Source organism: Colius striatus, chromosome 6 (genome assembly GCF_028858725.1).
Source record: "Colius striatus isolate bColStr4 chromosome 6, bColStr4.1.hap1, whole genome shotgun sequence".
Taxonomy (NCBI): domain Eukaryota; kingdom Metazoa; phylum Chordata; class Aves; order Coliiformes; family Coliidae; genus Colius; species Colius striatus.
The window spans coordinates 35087795-35109194 of record NC_084764.1 but is presented as its reverse complement, the minus strand read 5'-3'; the positions used below and the strand labels follow the sequence as shown (position 1 = coordinate 35109194).

Here is a 21400-nt window from a genome sequence, read left to right as displayed (position 1 = left end):
CAGGGGCTGGAAGCCCAGTGAGGCTGGGACCATCCTGAGCTGACCTGTGTCAAGAAGATGGGCTGTGGGCACCCCTGAGGGCACCCAGGGCCACCGTGGAGTCACCTGATGTTGACTAGGGGTATGGGAAACCCGGAGCAGGCATTACCACCCCCAGCCAGGACAAAACCCAGGCCCAGAGACAAAACCACGTGTGGATGTGAACTGCCTGCTCGGTCAGGCTGCAGAGAAGCCCTCACTGCCTGGGTGTATAAACCCTCAGCATTCAGGGGGAACAGGCACAAGCTGGAATACAAAAAGTTCCACTAGCACAGGAGAACTCCTTTGGTGCTGAGGTGAGGGAGCCCTGGCCCAGGCTGCCCAGGGAGGGTGTGGAGGCTCCTTCTCAGGAGGTTTCCAACCCTGCCTGGACACGTTCCTGTGCCCCCTGATGGAGGGGAACCTGCTTTAGCAGGGGGTTGGGCTGGATGAACTCTGCAGGGCCCTTCCAAACCCCCACCATTCTGGGATTCTGTGTTCTCAGATACAGGAAAGGGTGGAGAAGAGCCAAAGCCCTCAGCACCAGCACCAGCTTGGATGGCAGGAGCAGTTTCATCAGCCTAATTCAATCCAGCCTGATCAGTGACCACGCTCATACAGCTCAAAACCTTTCTGGAAACCTGGGGGGGGGGGGTTGTATTTGTTTGTTTTAAGTATCATCAAAGCACTGAACGCTTTTATTTGTGGCACCAGGGCACTAAAGAGATAAAAGATCTATAAATATCTGCTGGATGTTATAGATTTTTTGCTTAAAAAGCACCTCCCCACTCGCATCTGTTCCCGTAAGCAGCAGTGCAATGCGGCCGGGCAGCCCTGCTCCCTTTCCACTGCTATCCCAGCCTTCCCTTTGAAAATCCCCTGCATCCCTCCAGCTGTTTGACATATTTCAGGCTTGAAACTGCTCCTTTAGTTTCCCTTAAGCCTCCCCCGGATGGTTTTCATAACTGCAGGATGCAAAGAGGGATTTTTCCCAGGGTGTTACGGAGGCCACAGGCCTGCGATGCCCCCGGGACACACACCCAGGGGCCGGGGGCCCAGACCAGCAGTGCCCATGGGCTGGGGGAGAGAGGGGAAGAAACATCAGGTTAGGAAGGATTAAAAACCCACATGTCCCAAATTCACTCTGAAAAAGCTGTCAGGGAGCTGCCATCAGTTTGGTCAGGGTTTTGTCTGACTCCCGTGAAAAGCTGCAGAGGTTACACTTTTGGGGGGGGGGAAATGTGTTTCTATTTTTAGCTCAACACAGGAGCATCAAAATATTTTCCTAGAGCCCAAGTGACTCTGGAAGGCCAATCCCATAATTCACAGGGACTTCAATATGCCAGAACCTGTCACGTCCTGAAATCACGCTGAAAGTTTCGCCTTTGATCCACAGGATCCCGGCATTGTGGGGGTGGGAAGGGACCCCCAGAGCTCACCCAGCCCAACCCCCTGCTAAAGCAGGTTCCCCTCCATCAGGGGGCACAGGAACGTGTCCAGGTGAGTTTGGAAACCTCTGGAGAAGGAGCCTCCACACCCTCCCTGGGCAGCCTGGGCCAGGGCTCCCTCGTCCTCACAGTAAAGTGATTTTTCCACAGTTAAGACACCTGGATATGGAGCTGCCCTGGGCTATTGGCTCCCAGCAAGGCTGCACATCCCCAGCTGATGGGAAGCCTCTGGCTGCAGGGCTCCCACTCCCCCTGCTCTGAGAAAGCAGCAGATTGAGCGAGTGAAGCATTTACTTGGGGGTTTTGAGTGGGTTGAGGCTTTTTTTGGCTTTTGGTCAGCAGCTGGTCAGCCCCTAATGAGCAAACTGGACTTTGATTTCCTGCCTGGGAAAGGGGGTGTAGAAGAAACAGGAGAGGATCTGGGTTAGAAATTTGCTTCACACTGATGATCCCAGCTGGGAATTGTTCTCCTTCATCCCTTGCCTGCAGACACATCCCAGGAGGAGGCACCAAAAGAGTAAGGGGCCATCAGGAACTGTGGTGGTGTCACCACTGCGTTCATGGCTGGTCCTGCCCCTGCTCACCCAGGGCAGAGCACAGAGGGACGGGGCAAGATCAGCAGCGAGGAGCCAACAGCCAGATCCAGCCCATCTTCATCTGCCCCCAGCCACCTCCCTGCAAGGCTCCTCCTTCCTCTGAGGGCTCTGGCACTCACCACCTTGAGTTCTGGAAGATGGTTTGTGGTGCCTCAGCCCGCTGGGCACGGCTGGGGGCAGCAGCGCTGGGGGTGCCAGCACAGCCTGGCCGTGCTGCCACATCCCAGCCAGGAGCAGCACAACTACCTGTGCCATGCAACTTTCTGGCTGTGTTCAGAGGTGATGAAGCCTTCCCACTGTAACTGTATGTATTGCCTGTGCCAAGGGGTGGGGGCTGTTGGGTACCACCTGGGACATGGAGGATAAACGGGGTTTCTGGTTTCCCTAATGGCTCTCAGCAGGTTGAGGCAGGAGGGCAAACAGAGAGCTGCTGCTTTCACTAGAGGTGGTCATCTGGAGGGACCACGTCTGCTTCACATCATCTCACAGATGAAAATGAGATGTCAGGAGCTTCAAAGGACACAGCCCTAGCGCCGAAGGGCTCCCCCTGACCTCAAAGGCAAGTTGCACCTGCAGGGCCCAGCTGATGGCCTGGGTGGCCGTGAGATATCTCCTGGATATTCCCCTTCCCAGAAAAAGGAGCAGTGGATGGGAACATGGCTAGGAGGGAAGGAAGGAAGGAAGGAAGGAAGGAAGGAAGGAAGGAAGGAAGGAAGGAAGGAAGGAAGGAAGGAAGGAAGGAAAGGTTAACTCTTTCAAAGCACCAAAGTGCCAGATCCTGGAAGAGACCCTGAGAGCAGGGAGCGTTGTTGGTGGGGAAGGAGCTGAGCAGCAGGGGGAGCACAGCATTAGGTGAGCACTTGTAACATATTTCTCTCATGTAGAGTTGGGAAAAAAAAGAAAAGAGGAAATCATTTAAATGACCTAAAAGATGACGGGCCTGACGTGTCCCAGCCCATGGCAAAGGCGAGAGCCCAGAGGCCAGCCCCCACCGCTCCCCAGGCAAACCCCACGGTGCCACCATGTCCACACAGCCTGGGAACCAGCACGGCTGGATCCCACACCTCCCAAAGTGTCCTTCAAGCCCCCCGTCACTAAGGCAATCCCGGCCCCTTAGCGACGCCGTTAATTAATCCCGAGTTCAAAAATAGCCCTGCAGGATTTCCTGCCTCCCCTCCAGCTGCGGTCCAGGGTCAGGGGAAGGAGGGGAAGCTTGTAAAGCAGAACTGAGGGAAGATCATAGAATCACAAGGATCCCAGCATGGTGGGGGTGGGAAGGGCCCTGCAGAGCTCATCCAGCCCAATCCCCTGCTACAGCAGGTTCCCCTCCATCAGGGGGCACAGCAACGTGTCCAGGTGGGTCTGGAAACCTCCTGAGAAGGAGCCTCCACACCCTCCCTGGGCAGCCTGGGCCAGGGCTCCCTCACCTCAACACCAAAGGAATTTATCCTCATGTTCCAGCGGAACCTCTTGTGTTCCAGCTTGTGCCAGTTCCCCTTGTCCTATCACTGGCTTCCACAGAAGAAAGTGCAGCCCCATCCTTCTGACACCCACCCTTTGGGTGTTTGTAAGTGTTGATGAGGTCCTGGAGTGTTGATGTGCTTCATAGTCCAATCCTGCATCACTGCTCTCATTTCTCTTTGGAGTGACCCCCCTCCTTCCCCTGCCCACGCACACTCAGGACACAGCTCCCCCTCCCACACATGCAACAGGCAGCTGTGAGCTTTCCAAGATACTTGGGGCCTCACTGAGTTTGGGTCATTAAATTCCCAGGAAGTGCCAGGGCAATGGGAGTGAGAGGGAGGGACTCTGCACAGCACAGAATAAAATCTGATGGGTAATAACTCCACCTAGAGGGAAAAAGTACAGCCAGGGGCAACCACAGCACAGGCCATGGGCTACAACGTCCTGGCTGTGAGCCAGGAGGGATCACTGCCTGGAGAGCACGGGCTATCAGCCAGCATCAGTGAGCTCGTAGCTACAGATCCAGACCCACTGCCCAGAGCAGGGGTAGGCTGGACACACTCTCTACCACTCACAATTGTGGGGGGAGGTCCTCCTGAAGGAAATTTGTTATGGCTCTCCCCACTCATGGCTGCATCTGGCTGGACCTCAGCACTAAGGGATCGGGGATGGAGGATGGGAATACACCCAGGCACGGAGAGGGAGAGAGGCAGGCAGGGAGGGAAGGAGGGAGGATGGATGTGTGCAGGAAAGGAGGGAAGGATGAATGGAGGGAGGATGGATGGAGGGAGGATGGATGGGTGCAGGGAGGGAGGGAAGGATGGGGTGATGGATGCATGCATTCATGGAGTGAAGCCACTGGCACAAACTGTGGTACCTTCTCCCAGCACTCACCAGCTGCCACCAGGTCTGGCTGATGTCCAGGTGGACCATCACCCCAGGCAACAAGGTGGGAGCACCCTGCAGGAGCATCCTCCTCTCTGCAAGCACCAGCAGCCTCCACCACACCATTCTGAGAAATCCCCCTCTGGCTTCTGCTCCCTCCTTCCCAGGCCCCTGTCTTTGCTTAGTCTCTTTCAGGCCCTGATGGCTTCAGCCCTGTTGCCCGTGCCTTGGGACCTCTGCCCACACCATGCCAGCTCTGGCCATGGGAATCAGGGTGTTTTTTTCATTCTTTGTAACCTTGGAAATGAGAGACCAAGGGAACATTAGCTCCAGCTTCTGTTTAATCACCTCTTATCACCGCTCACACGGTGCAGCCCAGGTGGGAGATAAAGCACTTGCACCACGATGGATGAGCAGAGGTCAAGTCTGCTAAGCCACTTTCATGGCACTGCTGTCTCTGGCCTGCTCAGCTGCCCAGATTCAGGGGGTGCTTCATGCCAGGCCCCACGTTTCAGCTCAGAGCACAGGCAGAGCACCTCCACGCTCCCGGCTCAGCCCGTTGTTAACCACTTAGTTCCAAACTGCTGCACACTTTGTCCTGGCTGCCCAGGGACGTGCCAAGGGGGTTCTGCTGGGAACATGGCCCAGCCTTCAGCCTGGGCAGCCACGGAGCTGCCGTGCTGGGGCTCACGTACAACCAGGGTGGGAGGGCTCCCTTCCTGCTCTCAGCTCCTCTCCAAACCCTCCCCACTGCTTGTCCTGGACGGGCAGCATTTTTCTCCTCAAGTTTTAGATGATCTGATAGTTCAGGCTGGACAGACACCTGTGCCCTAACCCCTGGCTGCACAGAGTCAGTTTTGTCCCTTGGCTGTAGCCCCAGCAGCCATGGAAGGGAAGGACAAGAGATCAGGGCTGTATTTCCTTTGAGGAAGTTTCAGTCCTGAATGGAACTGAGCTCATACAGATACAGCCTTTAGGAATTCCTTCTTCTTAAGTGGCCCACTGATGGGTGGATGAGACAGAGTGTTTGCAGAGAGAGGCACTGGGCAAATGCCATCTGGGTGCCATCAGCCTGTATTTGGTGAAAGGGGAAAAGGTAAAACCTGTTATTTACTCTCTAATCCATCCATCAAAAATGACTTACGGAATCCAGAGAGCTCTCACTTTGTACAGGAAGGGTGGGGAGATCTGTCATAGAGTCATGCAGTGGTAGGGGTGGGAAGGGCCCTGCAGAGCTCATCCAGCCCAACCCCCTGCTAAAGCAGGTTCCCCTCCATCAGGGGGCACAGGAACATGCCCAGGTGGGTTTGGAAACCTCCTGAGAAGGAGCCTCCACACCCTCCCTGGGCAGCCTGGGCCAGGGCTCCCTCATCTCAACAACAAAGTTGTTTCTCCCTGTGTCCTGTCACTGGTTGCTACAGAAAAAAAAGACTGGCCTCATCCTCCTGACACCCACCTTTTGGGTATTTATCAGCATTGATAAATCCCCCCTCAGCCTTCTCTTCTCCAGACTAAACAGCCCCAGGTCCTGCAGCCTGTCCTCATCACGGAGGTGTTCCAGTCCCCTCAGCATCTTGGTAGCCCTGTCACCCCAAGTGCTGTGCCTGTGATGATGAGAGTGTCCTTTCATCTGCAGGGACCATAAATCTGGAGTTACCCACGACACCTTCCACCTTGTAGCTGCTGCACACAGGCTCGGGACACTTTGGGATCAGAAATGCCACTTGGGCTGTGTTCCCCACTTCTCAGCTCAAGGGCAGATCTGTGCTTGATGTGATCCTAACTTCATTTTTGGGGGGGCAAGCCAAGGCTATTTTACTTTTCCTAGAATGATCCCATCCAAAGGAGGGCAACAGCAATAAGTTTCTTGCTGGAGCTGCTTTTGCCTGTTTTTTTGAAGCCCCAACTTGGACCTTGAGCTGGGGCTATTTGAGCATTAATGAAGAGTGACGTTGTCAGCCTCAGGTGGGGATTTGCTCCATTAAAAAAGAAGTGTTTCTGGGCCATGGGCAGAGAAAACCTAAAGACACTGAACACAAGCTTCTTCCAGGCTCTGCAGGGAGCAGCCTGTGCTGAGGGAAGGGACAGAGGGGGCTGCCACACACCTGTGGCTCCTAATGCTTCCCCTGCAGTTAAATGACATTTGGCTTCTTGCCTAAAGATGGGATAATTATTTCCAGAGAGGTAGACACAGTCCAGATGCACTTCTCTTTACATAACTGCACCAGTGCTATCATAAACCCCAAAGAAAAACCATTTCCCAGGTCCTGGGCAGCCATCTGGACAATGGCAGAGCTTTGCAGAAGACTGCCTCGTTTCCCCTATGACTTTATTAAGCTCACAGAAGTACTTCGTTATCTCATTATCCACAGGCAACATTTAAGGAGCCATGGCAGCATCTTTCTTTTCCTCTGGGAGACAGATGGGGGTTAAGCAGGCACTGGCTCCTCTGTGAAATCCAGGTACCTGATGCTGGTTTCTGCAGCTCTCCTGCAGACGCTTTCACTGCTGGGGATTCATTGGTGGCTGCAGACAGCCTGATCTACAAGAGGTTAAAAAGACTCCAAGAGCCTGGTCTCGACTGAGCCTTGAGCATCTGTTTCCAAAACAGAATGTAAACAATTTTATTGTGGCAAGGATTCACTCATTCTTACTGCCAAAGGAGAGGAGAGGAGGCTTTTTCTCTCCTCGTAAAGCAGGGTGTGTTTCAGGCTCAGACACTGACACCAAGCAAGTGCATGGCTCCTTTCCCATCTTTCTGACTGTCCCATCGTCACAGATTTGCAGTTTCACTGCTTTTGATGACTGCCTGGTTCCAGCTCTGGAGCAGACAGAGGATATCACGTTGCTGGGTGCTTTGGGTTTTCTTCTTTCCTCTGTGGTGGAACTGTCAGTGAGGAGACAAACGCAGCCGTGACACAAGTGGAAATGTGTTAGCTCAACTTTCCCTTTGCTCTTCAGCAACCAAATCCTGGCCTTGGAGGTACAGGGGAAATCTGTCTGTTGGCTGCTGTGAGTTGTCACTGGCCTCAGTCACTTGACCTTTAAAAAGCCACTGGGTGGGACGCTGAGACATCTCAAGGAGATGTGAGAGCTCATCAGCAGCCACGTGCCCTCTGCCAAGTAAGAAGTGAAGCTTCTTTCACTCTCAGGAGCCTTCACAAAGTGAATCATGGAATGATAGAATCATTCTGGTTGGAAAAGACCTTTAACATCATCAAATCTAACCCCTCACCTCACACTGCCAAGCCCATCACTAAACTAAACTGTGTTCCTCAGCACCAACCAAGTGGCTGAGCCCTGATCCAGTCTCCCCTAGCTGGGTACAGTAATCAGGTCTTTCCCCTTCTAAGAGCACTGCCATCTGCTTCCAATGTGGTTGAAATTAAATAAAAGGCTTAAAGCTTGAGCTTTTTTAAATGGGGGGGGGGGGGGGGGTTGCTGAAAACCAGCTGGCCCCAGAATTCCCATACCTCCACAGGTGGCTGGGTTTCGAAGGGTGTAAAGAGCAAATCTTTTTGAGAGTTAATCCCCCCATGACAGCAGCCCTTCTCCAAAAGGTCCCTGGGTTCCTGAAATGGAAAAGGGGTTTGGAGGTGCTGACTGTTCAGTTTCAGCCCCTCTTCATCTAGCCCAATTCCCTGCTAAAGCAGGTTCCCCTCCATCAGGGGGCACAGGAACGCGTCCAGGTGGGTTTGGAAACCTCCCGAGAAGGAGCCTCCACACCCTCCCTGGGCAGCCTGGGCCAGGGCTCCCTCACCTCAACAACAAACAAGTTTCTCCTTGTGTTTAAGTGGCACTTTTTGCATTCCAGCTTTTGTCCATTCCCCCTTGCCGTCACTAGTTGCTACAGAAAAAAGAGTCTCCCTATCCTCCTGACACCCACCCTTTAGGTAATTGTAAGTGTTGAGGTCCCCTCTCAGCCTTCTCTAGGCTGAACAGCCCCACATCCCGCAGCCTTTCCTCACAAGGAAGATGCTCATCTTGGTAGCTGATCTGATCATCTTGGTAGGTCTGTGCTGGCCTCTCTCCTCTCCAGCAGTTCCCTGTCCCTCTTGAGCTGGGGAGCCCAGAACTGGACACAGGACTCCAGATGAGGCCTCACCAGGGCAGAGTAGAGGGGGAGAAGAACCTCGACCTGCTGCCCACTCTTCTTGATGCCTCCCAGGATGCCATTGGTCTTCTTGCCCAGGAGGGCACATTGCTGGCTCATGTTCAGTTTGTTATCAACCAGGACTCCCAGGTCCCTCTATGCAGAGCTACTCAGTTGAAGAGGGTCTGTTCCCACTTTTCCTTGGAAAGGTGCTTCCATCCAGATGATTTGCCTGCTCTGGTTTAGACTCGGGCAGCCACAAAATCCACGTGCAGAATGGTTCCTCTCCTCGAGCCAAGCTGACAGCAGTACCTGTGGTGGTAAATAAGAGCAGACTGGATCTCCAGGACTAATAAATCAGCTGTGCTGAGACAGGGCAAGAGGTCTGAGCAGACCAAAGGATTTTTTTACTCATTCTGCAATGGCACAGCAGGAGCTCTGGAGGTCAGAACCCGACCCTCACGCAGGGGATAGCACCGTCCAGCTGATAAATAAGCACGGGACGAATGTTCCTCTGGGTCAGGACGTCCCTACACGGCCGATTATCGGAAAGCGCGAGGATGTGCCTGGATACGGCTCGGCCGGCAGGTCCCGGCCCTCTGCTCCGAGCCTCGAAGGGGAGAGCTGCGCTGACCCCATGCGGTCACAGCCTCGCTACGGCATCATTTCACTCTCCAAAAGCCATGACTTCTCGCAGTTACTCAGCTAAAACGCATCATCCACCTCCTACCCGTCGAGTCTTCCCATGCAGGGAGTTCGGCTGAACCCCTGCCCGGCGTTTCTCAAGCACTGGAAACGTGCCAGCACTCCTAGTTTCCCCATTTCACAAAGGAGAGAAACACAGCGGCAGAAGCAAAATGTGGTGGCTGATTTGAATCTTGCTCCTTTTAATCCCTCAAAGCCTTTCCCCTGCAATAAATGGTTAATAGCCCAGGCTCACTGGAGAAGCGTGAGGTGAGCATCACCCCCAGATTTTGGGTGTGCCTGGGCCCAGGGAGGCTGGAGTGTGTCATCTGGTCACTCCAGGCCCCAAGAAGTGAAAAATAAGTAATATGTTTCCAGGGTAATAGAGAATGACTCATTCTGAGGGTAAAGGAACCGGGGGAAGAAACATGGAAAATGAAAATCTCATCTCAGAAGCACTTTGTGTAATTGTCTTGTTCAGCCGGCTTCCTGCTCCGTGCCCCATGTGTGCCTTCGCCTCAGCCAGTTACAAAACAGCCTCTTAAGGTGATCCTCCAGTTGTTTTGTGGTTTTGTTTTATTGAGAAGGAAGAAAAACCCTCACTCTTGCCCCGTGACAGCCTGGGAGGCTGAACAAGCACAGGGACAGAAGGTGTTGTCCAAGAAGAACGATGGAGCCTCCAAAACCAATCCTCCAGAGATGAATTCTCCCAGGAGCGGTTTAAATTGGAAATTAGGAACAATTTCTTCCCTAAAAGGGTTCCTCATCCCTGGAGGGATTCCAAAGCTGTGTAGCTGTGGGGCTGGGGGATGTGGGTTACTGTGGCCATGGCAGTGCTGGGGCAACAGTTGGGTTCTGTGGTCTTTCCCAACCTAAATGATTCTGTGAAAGCAAGCAGCCCTCCAGAGCCACCAAGCAGCTTCCCAGAAGAACTGCAGAAGCCAAACCCCAGTGAAAATGCAGAGAAACACACACAGAGCAGCCAGTGATTGTGTGGGGGTGTTCTGTGAGCTGCCTGGTGACCTGCTGCTTCTGAAAAGTGTCGCACAGATCTCCACTGACCTCACGTGGTCTGGGCCTCAGTTTCACTGTTCCCTCAGAAGAAAGTATGGGAGTCAGTCAAAACAAACACCAAAATCTATGCAGGAAAGACAGCTGACTGAAAAAACCCAACCCTGCCAAGCTGTGAGGAGCAAGCAGGCATGCGAGGGAAGTGTGATCCTGGAAAGACCCCCTGCACTGTGCCATGAGGAGTGGGACTCTCCACACCCCACTGACAGAGAAACCCCTCCCTGTGCTGGGGGACACTGCGCTCCCCACGCTCCTGGAGGCTGCGGTTCCACGCAGATGGGTTCTGAGGCCAGTTGCATTCAACATCTTCATCAACAACCTGGACGAGGGGACAGAGTGTACCCTCAGCAAGTTCCCTGATGGCACCAAACTGGGAGGACTGGCTGATTCCCCAGAGGCTGTGCTGCCATTCAGCGGGATCTCGACTGGCTTGAGAGTTGGGCAGAGAGGAACCTCATGAGGTTCAACAAGGACAAGTGCAGAGTCCTGCACCTGGGAAGGAACAACTCCATGCACCAGGACAGGCTGGGGGTGACGTGCTGGAGACTAGCTACAGGCTGCAGGAGCTGGGGCTGTTCATGCTGGAGGAGTCTGGAGGGACCTCATTAATACTTACAAATATTTATAAAGGTACAAGTCAAGTGCATGAGGTGGCACTTTTTTTTGGTCTCAAGTGCCAGGACAAGGGGTAACGGGCACAAGCTGGAACACTAAAAGCTCCACTGGAACAGGAGGAGGGGTGAGGGGTGAGGGAGCCCTGGCCCAGGCTGCCCAGGGAGGGTGTGGAGGCTCCTTCTCAGGAGGTTTCCAAACCCGCCTGGACACGTTGCTGTGCCCCTGATGGAGGGGAAGCTGCTTTAGCAGGGGTTGGGCTGGGTGAGCTCTGCAGGGCCCTTCCCAGTCCCACCGGTCTGTGACTGTGTGATGCTGCAGACACACGCAGGCCGGACGCGTGGGCCGCCGGGCCCGTGTCAGGGCTGCGGGCGGGGCGGGGCCTCTCGGGGCGCGGCACGGCGCGGCTCCGCCGCCGGGGCGGGGCTGTTGGCGCGGGCCGGAAGCGCCGGCGCGGGCAGTGGTGCGCGCGCGCCGGGCCGGCCCCGCCCCCGCCACGTCCGTGCGGCGCCTGCGGCGGAGCCGCGCGCGCGGCAGTCGGCGACGCGGCCTCGTGCGCGGGTGAGTGCGGGCGGCGCGCGCGCGCGCGGCCCCCGGCGGCCCCGAGGCCCCTCCGGGGCGACGGGAGAGACCGCGGGGGGACGTCCCGGGGTGGGGGCTCAGACCGCGGGGCCGCTTCAGCGGCCCGAGGGGCCGCGCGCGGGGATGCGTGGAGCTCCCCCCGCTCCCCTCCGGCGGGGGCCGCTGCCGCAGATGGGGCTGCGGCCGGGGGCGGCGCGGGGCTGCCGCAGAGCCGGGCAGGCGGCAGCGGCCCGGGCGAGCACCCGCCGCCCCCCGGCGGCGTTGCCCTGGGGCACACGGCGCGTGGCGGGAGGACCCCCGGCATCACCGGCATCCCTCCGCGGCGCGGAGCCGGGTGAGAGGGGTCACAGCGCCCGGGCTGCTCCGGGCCAAGTCTCGGCTATGAGCTGGGGCCGGGAGCTGCGCTCGGAGGCAGCTCAGCAGGCCCGGAGGGGAAACCGAGACCCCCCCCCGAAACAGGCCGGAGCTCTTACTCGCCGTACCGTGACCCTTCTTTTTTAGCAGGCCAGCGCATTTCTATAGGACTATTCATATTCCTGACTCTATAAATAAAGTGGGACGCTTCAGACTTCGTCCTGCTCCAGCTGTGCCAGGTGTAGTTTGAAAAATAACTTCTAGGTTGTCACCGTGTAGGACATAAGGAAACGCTGTTTCCTTCACGCGCTTTTCTCCTTTGATGTGTGCTTGGCGTTCTGTACGGGAGGCCATGTGAATGCTGTTATGAACACCCATGAGTTCTAGGAAGGGTTTGTAACAGGACAGGGTAATGCAAAATTAAAGCAATCAAGATCTAGCAATGCAGATGTGAAATGTATTTATTATTGGAACCAGAAGGACTTTATTTTTCCTTAGCTGTGCCAGAATTATTATTGCCAGCGATGGTCTCGCAGTCCTTCACAGGCATCAGTGTGATCTGATCGCTCAGGACTGGGGCTCAGAAGGACTGGATTCAGGACTGGATTCCCACTTCTGACTCTCTCATGTATGCATAAGGTTTTCTTTGCGTTTCATTTTTCCCACTGTTTGCTCTTGAAAAGAGAGAGACTGGGGATTTAAAGGCTAGTGCATACCAGCAGGTGGCATAAAAAATGATTTTGTGGTTGTTTTGGTTTGTTTTTTTTTTTAAAGCAGCTTTTTCAGTGTGATTTCCAGAGCCACATTCCGTTAGGAGGTTCACATGCTGCAGGTACAACGAGGTGCTTTGTAGCTAACGTACTCTGTACTTTCTCTGGGCAGCCTCCCAAGGCTGTAAGTTATCCTATTTTGAAAAGTATTCATCACAAATCCATTAGAAAGCTGAAGAGGGGCTTTTTACAAGGGGAAGGACTGACAGGACAAAGGGTGATGGCTTCAGACTGAAAGAGGTATTAGTCTTCCCTTTAAGCCTGATGGGAGGAATGGTACATGATTGAGATATTAGTTCTTTCCTGTGAGGATGGTGAGGCCCTGGCACAGGTTGCCCACAGAGGCTGTGGCTGCCCCATCCCTGGAGGTGTTCAAGGGCAGGTTGGATGGGGCTTGGAGCAGCCTGGTCTGGTGGGAATTGTCCTTGCCCACAGCACGGGGTTGGTGTGAAATGAGCTTTAAGGTCCCTTCTGACCCAAACCATTCTGGGATTCTATGATCTTTTTTTCTGCTAAATTAATCAGACGATGCATAAAGAACTTAAGTCTCAGGAGAAAGTCCCCTGATATGCTCTGTTTGTACCAGGAACCTGACGAGATACGTCACAGGTGATAATGTAAGAATTATTTTCCTGTATCCAGCGACTGGGAAAATACATCACTTCCTCTTACCCCTGTTTCTGAATGACACACAGTCCCCACGTCTCTGTTTACTGATTAACAGGTGTCTCACCATCACTTCGGCAGCTCTGGGTTCTACCAGAACAGTGCTGCTTTACAGCTGAGATGGTGTTAGGTTTTGTCTACCTCGAGCAAACATACCTGCAGGAGAAACAGTATGAGCAGTCAGCCTGCCTGCAGGCTGTTGTGTCATCTGGGTGATGGAGTGCCTCTTGGCTGACATCCTGAATATTTATGGGACTGGTTGACAAAGTGTACTGTTCCTCCTGTCAGCCTTAAAGAGAAGACTCATGCTAATGATTTCCTCTGTACTTGGTCAACCGTGTGTCAGGGAGGTTTCCAAGAGTGCCAGATGCTTTCCTTCTTCCGGGGCTATTGAGGTTAAATATCCTAGCCCGTGTCTTATCTGTGGTTATTCTTCCAAGAGAAAGAACTTCCCAGGTGAACACCAAAGTGCCGCAGATGTTGACTTTAGAGAACATCTTTGCTTAACCCAGCAACGGTTCAATTGCGCATCCAGTGACGAGCAGTTTTGATTTCATTCGCCTTTGTTAATGTCACGTGGTGTGACAGAACCAGGGAAAACAGCATTTTGTAGAGGTTAAAACAAGAGCAAACCCAAATGCTCTTTACCCGTGTGTGTCCCGTTTCAGAACACCAGTTGCAGCCATGATGCCCGTTGCGACCGTGATGCCTGACGACACACCAATGTTTGACCCAAATATTCTGCATGAACTTGACTGGAGTGAGAACACAACAACGTTTTCTCCTGCTATTTCTCCTGTAGAGCCAGGAGATGGACTAGTTTTGAGACCACTTTGCACTGCTGATATAAACCGAGGTAGAATCTTGTTTAATGATATCACCAATGAAAGCTGACACCAAACTAGGTGATATGTATTTCTGCACCGTCTCTCAATAGATTAGGATTGCTTTTTCACCTCCGAATTGGTTTTACTGCTTTAACCTCAAAAACAGTCTTAACATTCAAGTCAGACCTTTCAAATAATCCACAGCTTCCTCTTCACCACAGCCTTAGAGAGGCAGCACAGTTGTTCATGCTGTTCCCTGTAGTATAAAAGTAATGTGACCCAGCATGTTGTTCTTAGTGCCCAGAGACCTCCTCAGTTCTGTAACTTGGATAAAAAGGTTGTTCTGAACATACATCACATAGTATCAGGCTTACACTTTTCTTTCTTGAGCAAATGCCCCACCTGCACTCATGCTGCAGTTTGCTGCTGATGCATGAGCTGATCCTTCAGCGGTGCTCAAGGCAGGAGTTTGAGTTTATGATTACAGTCTCGGGCTGTAAAAGGGAGTTTGATTTTAAGATTACAGTCTCAGGCTGTATAAGCAGAGCCTGAATTGCATGGTGCCCTGGGGATGTTGACACTCCAAACAACTGCGTCAGGCTGTTCTGTGCTGTTTGGGGCAAACTCTGTCTCTCACTGAGAGTTTGTGGGTTTTTCCCCTTCTCTCCTAACAGGCTTCTTCAAGGTTCTGGGTCAGCTGACCGAAACTGGAGTTACAAGCCCAGAGCAGTTTATCAGTGAGTATAACATCATTTCTTGGCGTTTCTGTAGAGGTTGCTGGGACCTAGAGGATACTGATGCCGACAGCAACTCTACTCAGATGTGAGGCTCCCAGCTGCCTGATGCCAGAGGGATTTCTTAGCTCAGCTCCCCCGAGGGAGCCTTTGGCATGCAGTGTTGGATCCAGTTGCTGCTATCCCAAAGGGTTTCTTGGCTGGGACAGGCCTAAGCTGCATGCCTGCTTTTGAGACTGAGCTTCTGCTGCCTGGCAGAGGGGACCAACTCATTTTGGCTGAGTTACTGCAGCCCTGGTAGTGAGGCAGAGCCTTGCCTTGGGTCACACCTCAACAGCCTCCTGGCCTTGCTGGCTGATTTGACTGAGAGATAAGAAAGCTTAGAGGTGCCCATCTGCAGAGGTGCTGGGGAAGGAGAGTTCTCTTGGCAGCTGAGGCAAAGGCATTTTAATTTCTGTTTTTTCCTAGTTCTCTCTGGGTTAGTCTGACCCCAGGGCTTTTGGGTTCTGGAGTTTTGGGTACATCTTCCTTGTGATGCTGAACCCTCTTGTGATCTGCATTTGGAATGTGTTGCTTTAGATTTCACAGCAATTTTGTCTGAGATTAACAGGGACTGTTCCACTGTCTGTCTGCTCCCACAGAGGCCTTTGAGCACATGAAGAGATCTGGAGATTACTACGTTACAGTTGTAGAAGACACAAACCTTGGACAGATTGTCGCTACGGCGACACTGGTAATAGAACATAAGTTCACTCACTCCTGTGCAAAGGTATATTCTCCTGCTGCAGCTGTAAAATGATCCTGTCCCCTGATTCTGTGTATGTGGGTTTTGTGGTGTTACTGTGTGATGAAGTACCTTCTGCATTTTACCATTCCTCATCCTTGGGTGCTCAGCTAAACAGTAAAGGGAAGCTTTGGCTTTGCTTAAGGCAAAAGAGCAATTTGCTGCCTGTCTTGCTCTCCCTCCCTGTGAACTTTTGAACTACTCAGCCTTGATTCTGCCAGAGCAGATGGCTGAGGATCTTGCTGTGAGGAGTCCCAGCTAGATGTGTGAAAACAGGGAGCTAGAGAAGCCCTTGGCAGGGAGGGGCTGTGCTGGGGCTGCAGGCTGCTGGAAGGGGCACTGTGAGCACCTCTGAGGTAGTGTATCCAAACAGGCAGTGGAAAATGCAAGCAGGAAGGAAACTAACACACCAGTGTTCTGTCCCACTAACACCTGCCTGTGTTTTCACAGAGAGGAAGGATAGAAGATGTCGTAGTAAGCAGGGAGTGCAGAGGAAAGCAGCTTGGTAAACTGTAAGTATCTCACCCCCTGAGGCAGCAAGGCCTCACCCAGCTGGGCCTTGCCCCTGCTGTGCCACACTGAGGGCTGTCAGGGATGATTCCCCAGAGCTCTGAGGGCAGGGTTTATGCTCTGCAGGGGCAGATCTGCCCCAGCCCCAGGCAGGGGAAATGAGTTTGCCCAGAAGGCATAGCTTGCTGGCAGAGCATACACTGGGGTTCTTGGTAACAAGACTGTCTGCAAGATGCCAGGGTTTGTACTTTTTTTTTCTTGAAAAGGACAATGCAAGGTCTTGTAAATATTCAGAAGTGTTGGTCTGATAACTTTAGCTAATTAAATCACCTTATAGTTTAGGCTAGAAAAGGCAAAGTAAGGTAAGTCCAACCATTGCCCCAGCACTGCCACAGCCACCACTAACCCACGTCTCCCAACTACACAGCTGTGGAATCCCTCCAGGGATGGGGAATCCACCACCTCCCTGGGCAGCCTGGCACAAGGCTGGACAACCCTTTTAGGGGAGAAATTGTTGCAGAGAGTGCTCATGTCTCCCCTCAGCCTCCTCTTCTCCAGGCTGAACACCCCCAGCTCCCTCAGCTGCTCCCCATCACACTCGTGCTCCAGCCCCTTCCCCAGCTCCGCTGCCCGGCTCTGGACACGCTGCAGCCCCTCAGTGTCCCTCTGGCAGTGAGGGGCCCAACCCTGAACACAGCACTCGAGCTGCAGCCTGACTACATGTTAATTAATCACCATTTTGGGTGATTAACTGTTGGTTTTCTCTCTTTTTTCAGATTAACATCCACCCTGACGTTGCTAAGTAAGAGACTGAACTGTTACAAAATCACTCTTGAGTGTCTACCCAAAAACGTGGATTTCTATAAGAAGTTTGGCTATTCAGTATCTGAAGAAAACTACATGTTTCAGCGGTTCTTTAATTAAGAACTTCCAGTCTGTCTTTTGGGGTGGTTGGTTGGTTTTTTCAAAGACTGTCGGCGGAGAAGCTTGTGTTAAAAACATTTTTTTTCTTCATGGAAAATTTATATAGTTTATTGCTGCAAATATAATGATCCTTATAAATAATTAATATCAAATGTGTAAATCCTGGGGGGAAAAAACTAATTACTGACCCTTGAGCAGGGTCCTCGGGGGTAGGAAATAAGCGCTTAGAACTACTTTTTACTACTGTTGAGTCTAAGTGAAGCCCTTTTGTTCTAGCTGAGTTATAAGGACTCTTGGTAAAGGGATGGTTTTTAACCAAAGGTCTATATTTTTATCTCAGATTTTTTCTTGCATTGTATTTTTCTAAAGGTTTGTGCTTCTTTTCTTGGTAGCCAAAGTGCAGCTCAGGGGCTCATCCTGCTGCCTGCACTCGGTTGAAGGACGCTGCAGCACTGGCACAGGGTGAGGGACACAGGACTTTGATTTGTTGGCTTCTTTCCCCAAAAGCTGCTGGAAGTGCTGCCAGTGGGATGGTACTGACACTTTTCTAGGCACTGTTTGCCAAAAGCCAGTTTGTTATGATTTGTGTAGGTAGGGGAGGATCCTCGGGGGCTACACTTTAGCTTATCTTCTAAAACTGCAGGGGGACTTGTCACTGCAGGGGTCCTGCACTTTAGCTGATAACTTTTGTTTTCAGGATAATGACTTTTTTTTCTGACAAAAAAAATAAAACCCACCTCCATGATTTGTGCCAGGGTGAAGGGAAACAGGAATGTCTGACACAGTAAGGGGCTGTGGCCTGAGTGCTATAGCTGTGCTGTGGGACGGGCAGCCGTGCACTCGCTGTCACCCAGCACACCAGGCACTTGACCTCTAAGGGCCAGGGATGGGACTGACTGTGGCAAAGTCCTTCCCCTATCCCCCCCTGAGGGACTTTTTTGCTGTTTTGGGGCATGCCTCCTGCTGTACACAGTTGGAGAAAGGATTTGAGCACTTTTGCCCCCAAGGAAAAGCAGCTGAGGTACGAAGCCCCAACCCTCTGAGTTTGCGTTGGAACAGTTGGGCCTTAGACAATGTTCTCTGGTTGCAGGGTGGAGAGTGACTTTGAGGACGGGTTCTGTTTAATGTTTCTGATGGTACTTCACTCAATATTGTGTTTCCTTGGTGATGTCTGTTTTATTTATTGATTATTTTTTTAAAAAGAGATTTTTAAGGTGAATAAATGACAAGTGCTGACTGGCTCTGCCCTCTCTTCCATCTGGCAGCGTTGTGCTTGGGGGGGTACCAGAGCAAGCATAGCCCTCTTGGCTTTCTGCACAGTGCCATCTCTCTTTGCCTGGGAAGAGTGCTTGGTGAGGCTCTGTCACTTTTAAGCATGTGGCTGCTGGACGCTTGAATCTGTGCAAGCATAAAGCAAGTGTCCAAAGGCCCACTCTTGCTCATTCTGGTGGTGGAGCCTTTGCCCGCAGGCACAGACCCCTCTCCTGCAGCCAGAGGGGTGGGTGCATTTAAACAGTTGCATCCCTTGTGGACACAGACACAAGCCCAGGGCTGCTAGGGACAGTGAAACACATCTTGAAGCCAGGCAGGAGTCTGTAACTGCCTCTTGCCCACCAATGCAGTCCCCCTTGGTTTAGGGCTGCTCTCCCCAGCAGGGCTCTGCTGACAGATTAAAATGGCCTGAGCCCCAACTCTGAACTAATTCTGAGCAATCAGGTACTGCTTGATCCCGGCCCAGCTGACTGAGGTGGATTTTAATTGCTGTTCACAGTTTTAATTAATTATGCATTTCCCCTACTTTCAAGTGGATTATTTGAATTCTATGATATCTTCCCCATTTAAAGAGCTCGAGGCCCTCATTAAGAGTTAATGAAGAGATCAGTGCAAGTGAGGAGCAGGCCACTGTGTACCCAGCTTAGATCATCCTAAAACAAATGAATTGGGTTGAAAGCTGGGGTTTGTGGCCACATGACAACTCTGCTGGGCTGCCTCCAACTCTGCTGCAGCCCTCAAGCTTTGAAAAGCTCATTGTTCTGTACCAGGGTGACATCCCCAGCCTTGGTGGGCCACCACCGCTGTGGAAACAGCAGTCACAGCAGCTCCAGGCACTGCCACCTCCTGGGTCTCACCTGCTTAGGGCTAGACTGGTGGGACTTTGGCTCAGTGTACCATCTATACCCAAGGAGAGGGTTCGTAGAACACACCAAATACCATGCGCCCCCCCCCCCCGTGCAAGCCACTGGGAGATATTGTAGAGCCAACAGGAGCCAAGGTGGGGACTGCAAATGCTGTGTGCTTCCCTGCATGCCCCAGCCAGCTGGAAGGACACCTGAAATGGATATATACATGTGTTCTAAACTCACAGGAACCAAGAACAGCATTTAACAGTAGCAGTACAACGCCACATTATGCAGCTCCTAAGATGAAGAAGCCCTGTTCATTTATCTACAGTACACATGACTTGGCAGGAAAGAGTAAGGATTGTGTCAGACATCAGCTATCCCATCACTATCAGCTTCTCCAGAGCTTTAATAATACCCTCAAAAATCAAACTCCAGGGAGGTGACAGCTCCCCCCACCCAAGGAGATCTCCAGCTCCTTCCCCTAAGCTGGAAAGAATTTGAGCACGTTATCCTACAGCTGGGGCTCCCACAGATCCCTGGGGAAAGGAGAACATTCAACCTCTGCTGCTCCCAAGTCCCTTGTGAGAGACCCTGCTGCCAATTGCCACTTGTGATTTAACCCCAGCCAGCATCCAGTCACTGGAATCCCTCCTGGCAGCATGCCAAGTGAGACAGAAGTCAAGTTTTAAATAAAAGACTTAATAATAGATATGAGGAAAACTAATCCCAGCATCCCTTAGGGTCCTAGAGGCTGTTGTCTACAAGGCAGCAGGCAGGCAGACCAGAACAGCTGTAGGAAGCAGCAGCAGTAGGAGGTAATGGCATGAAAAAAGCAAGATTGGTGCAAAAGAGCTTTAGTCATGAAGTATGTTAATTTGTGAAACAGTGTCCCCAGGGAAGCACCAGGAGCCCAGTGAGGTGACAGAACCAGACTGCACATGAACAAGCCTCTCTGGCAGGGGACAGTTGGATGAATCAAGAATGTTCTTCCATCTGTGTTTCATCTCTACCCCCTCCCCTGGGAGCCGAAACAAAGCAGTTTGATGCAGAAGCTCTGGTTCCCATCCTTGCCTTATCAGAAGCTTGGAGCTGGCAGCATTTGGGAGCTGGGCAAGAGGCAGCCATTCCCATACCCTGCTGCAGCCATGCAGCAGCCTCAGGGGGTGGCTGCATTTTCCAGCTGCCCCAGTAGCAGTCTTATAAAGCCAGTCAGCAATAACAAATCCTACTATGTGCTTAGCTAGGCAGCTCAACACTGACAAGTCTTCTTAAGGAGAAAGAACTCACACTTCCTTTGCTCAAGGCAGGAATTTCCTAACTAAAGCATCATACATTTCTTAAAGACTTTTTTTTTGCCCTGAAGGATTTGTGCTGCTCCATCACAGATGTGTGTGGCACAGGACAGGGCAAGTAAAGGGGAAGCTCCCCTGAAGATGTGATCCCTTCCCACCTGCAGCATTCCAGGACCTTCACCTTCCATACCAGAAGAAGCTATTGGCCTATAAAGCCTCACCCAAATGTCCTGGCTCAGAGAAAAGCCCTGACTTACTGCAGGAGGATTTCCTCCTCAGGTGTCACCAGCAGGAGTTTTCAAACTGGAATTTGCTCACTACGTGAAAAGGCCTCAACACAAGCCAAGAGCTTGGACTTGCTGAGAGGATCAGTGACTAAACAAAGATCAGCATGTCACAGGCATGATCAGCTTGCCTTGGATACACAAAGTGAGGCTGAACTCCCACAAAGTAAACAAGCTCCAGCAAAAGGCAGCGTCACTCAGATCCTCACTGTACAAAAGGGCTGCCCTGCTGAGATTCACACCTTCAGATGCAGAGACCTGCCTTCAGAGGACCCCCAGCACAGGGGGCTCAGTCTGAGGCTGACAGACACTGTCGTACAAGGAGACAGAAGGACACTCAAATCCCCAAAAGTCTTTTAGATTGACTCACCTCTTGAGGCCTTTTAAAACAGTCCAACTACAAGCTCAGATTTCCCAGATACACAAGTACTTCCAACAAAGCCTGGTCCCCACCATGCCCTAAGGGAGTCATCATTGCATTCCTACCTTTAGCCAACAGACCAACAAAGCCAAGGCCTGGCACAGGTGCTGTGCTTCTGAGAAGGGAGAGTTCCAGCCTCACAAACTGCCTCTGCAGTTCCCAGCCTGAAATCCTCAAAGCATCAATAAGCACATGACCTTAACTGACTGCAATGCTTTTACAACAGCTGAGGTCAACCCTATTGCCTGACAAAGGGAA

General features: G+C 52.2%; 1 protein-coding gene across 2 annotated transcripts; it reads left to right on the top strand.

Moving 5' to 3' along the window:
* The first annotated feature begins 11356 nt into the window (after positions 1-11356).
* Positions 11357-18258, top strand: GNPNAT1 (glucosamine-phosphate N-acetyltransferase 1). 2 transcript variants are annotated; one of them, XM_061998748.1, is made up of 6 exons: positions 11357-11432; positions 13912-14099; positions 14745-14807; positions 15446-15573; positions 16039-16100; positions 16875-18258. In XM_061998748.1, exons 2-6 carry the CDS (start codon positions 13928-13930, stop codon positions 17020-17022), a joined length of 573 nt encoding a protein of 190 aa, XP_061854732.1. In that variant the 5' UTR covers positions 11357-11432; positions 13912-13927; the 3' UTR covers positions 17023-18258. The 2 variants fall into 2 exon arrangements, with proteins under 2 accessions (XP_061854732.1, XP_061854731.1); XM_061998747.1 differs by lacking the exon at positions 11357-11432 and adding an exon at positions 12361-12435.
* Positions 18259-21400: the final 3142 nt, after the last annotated feature.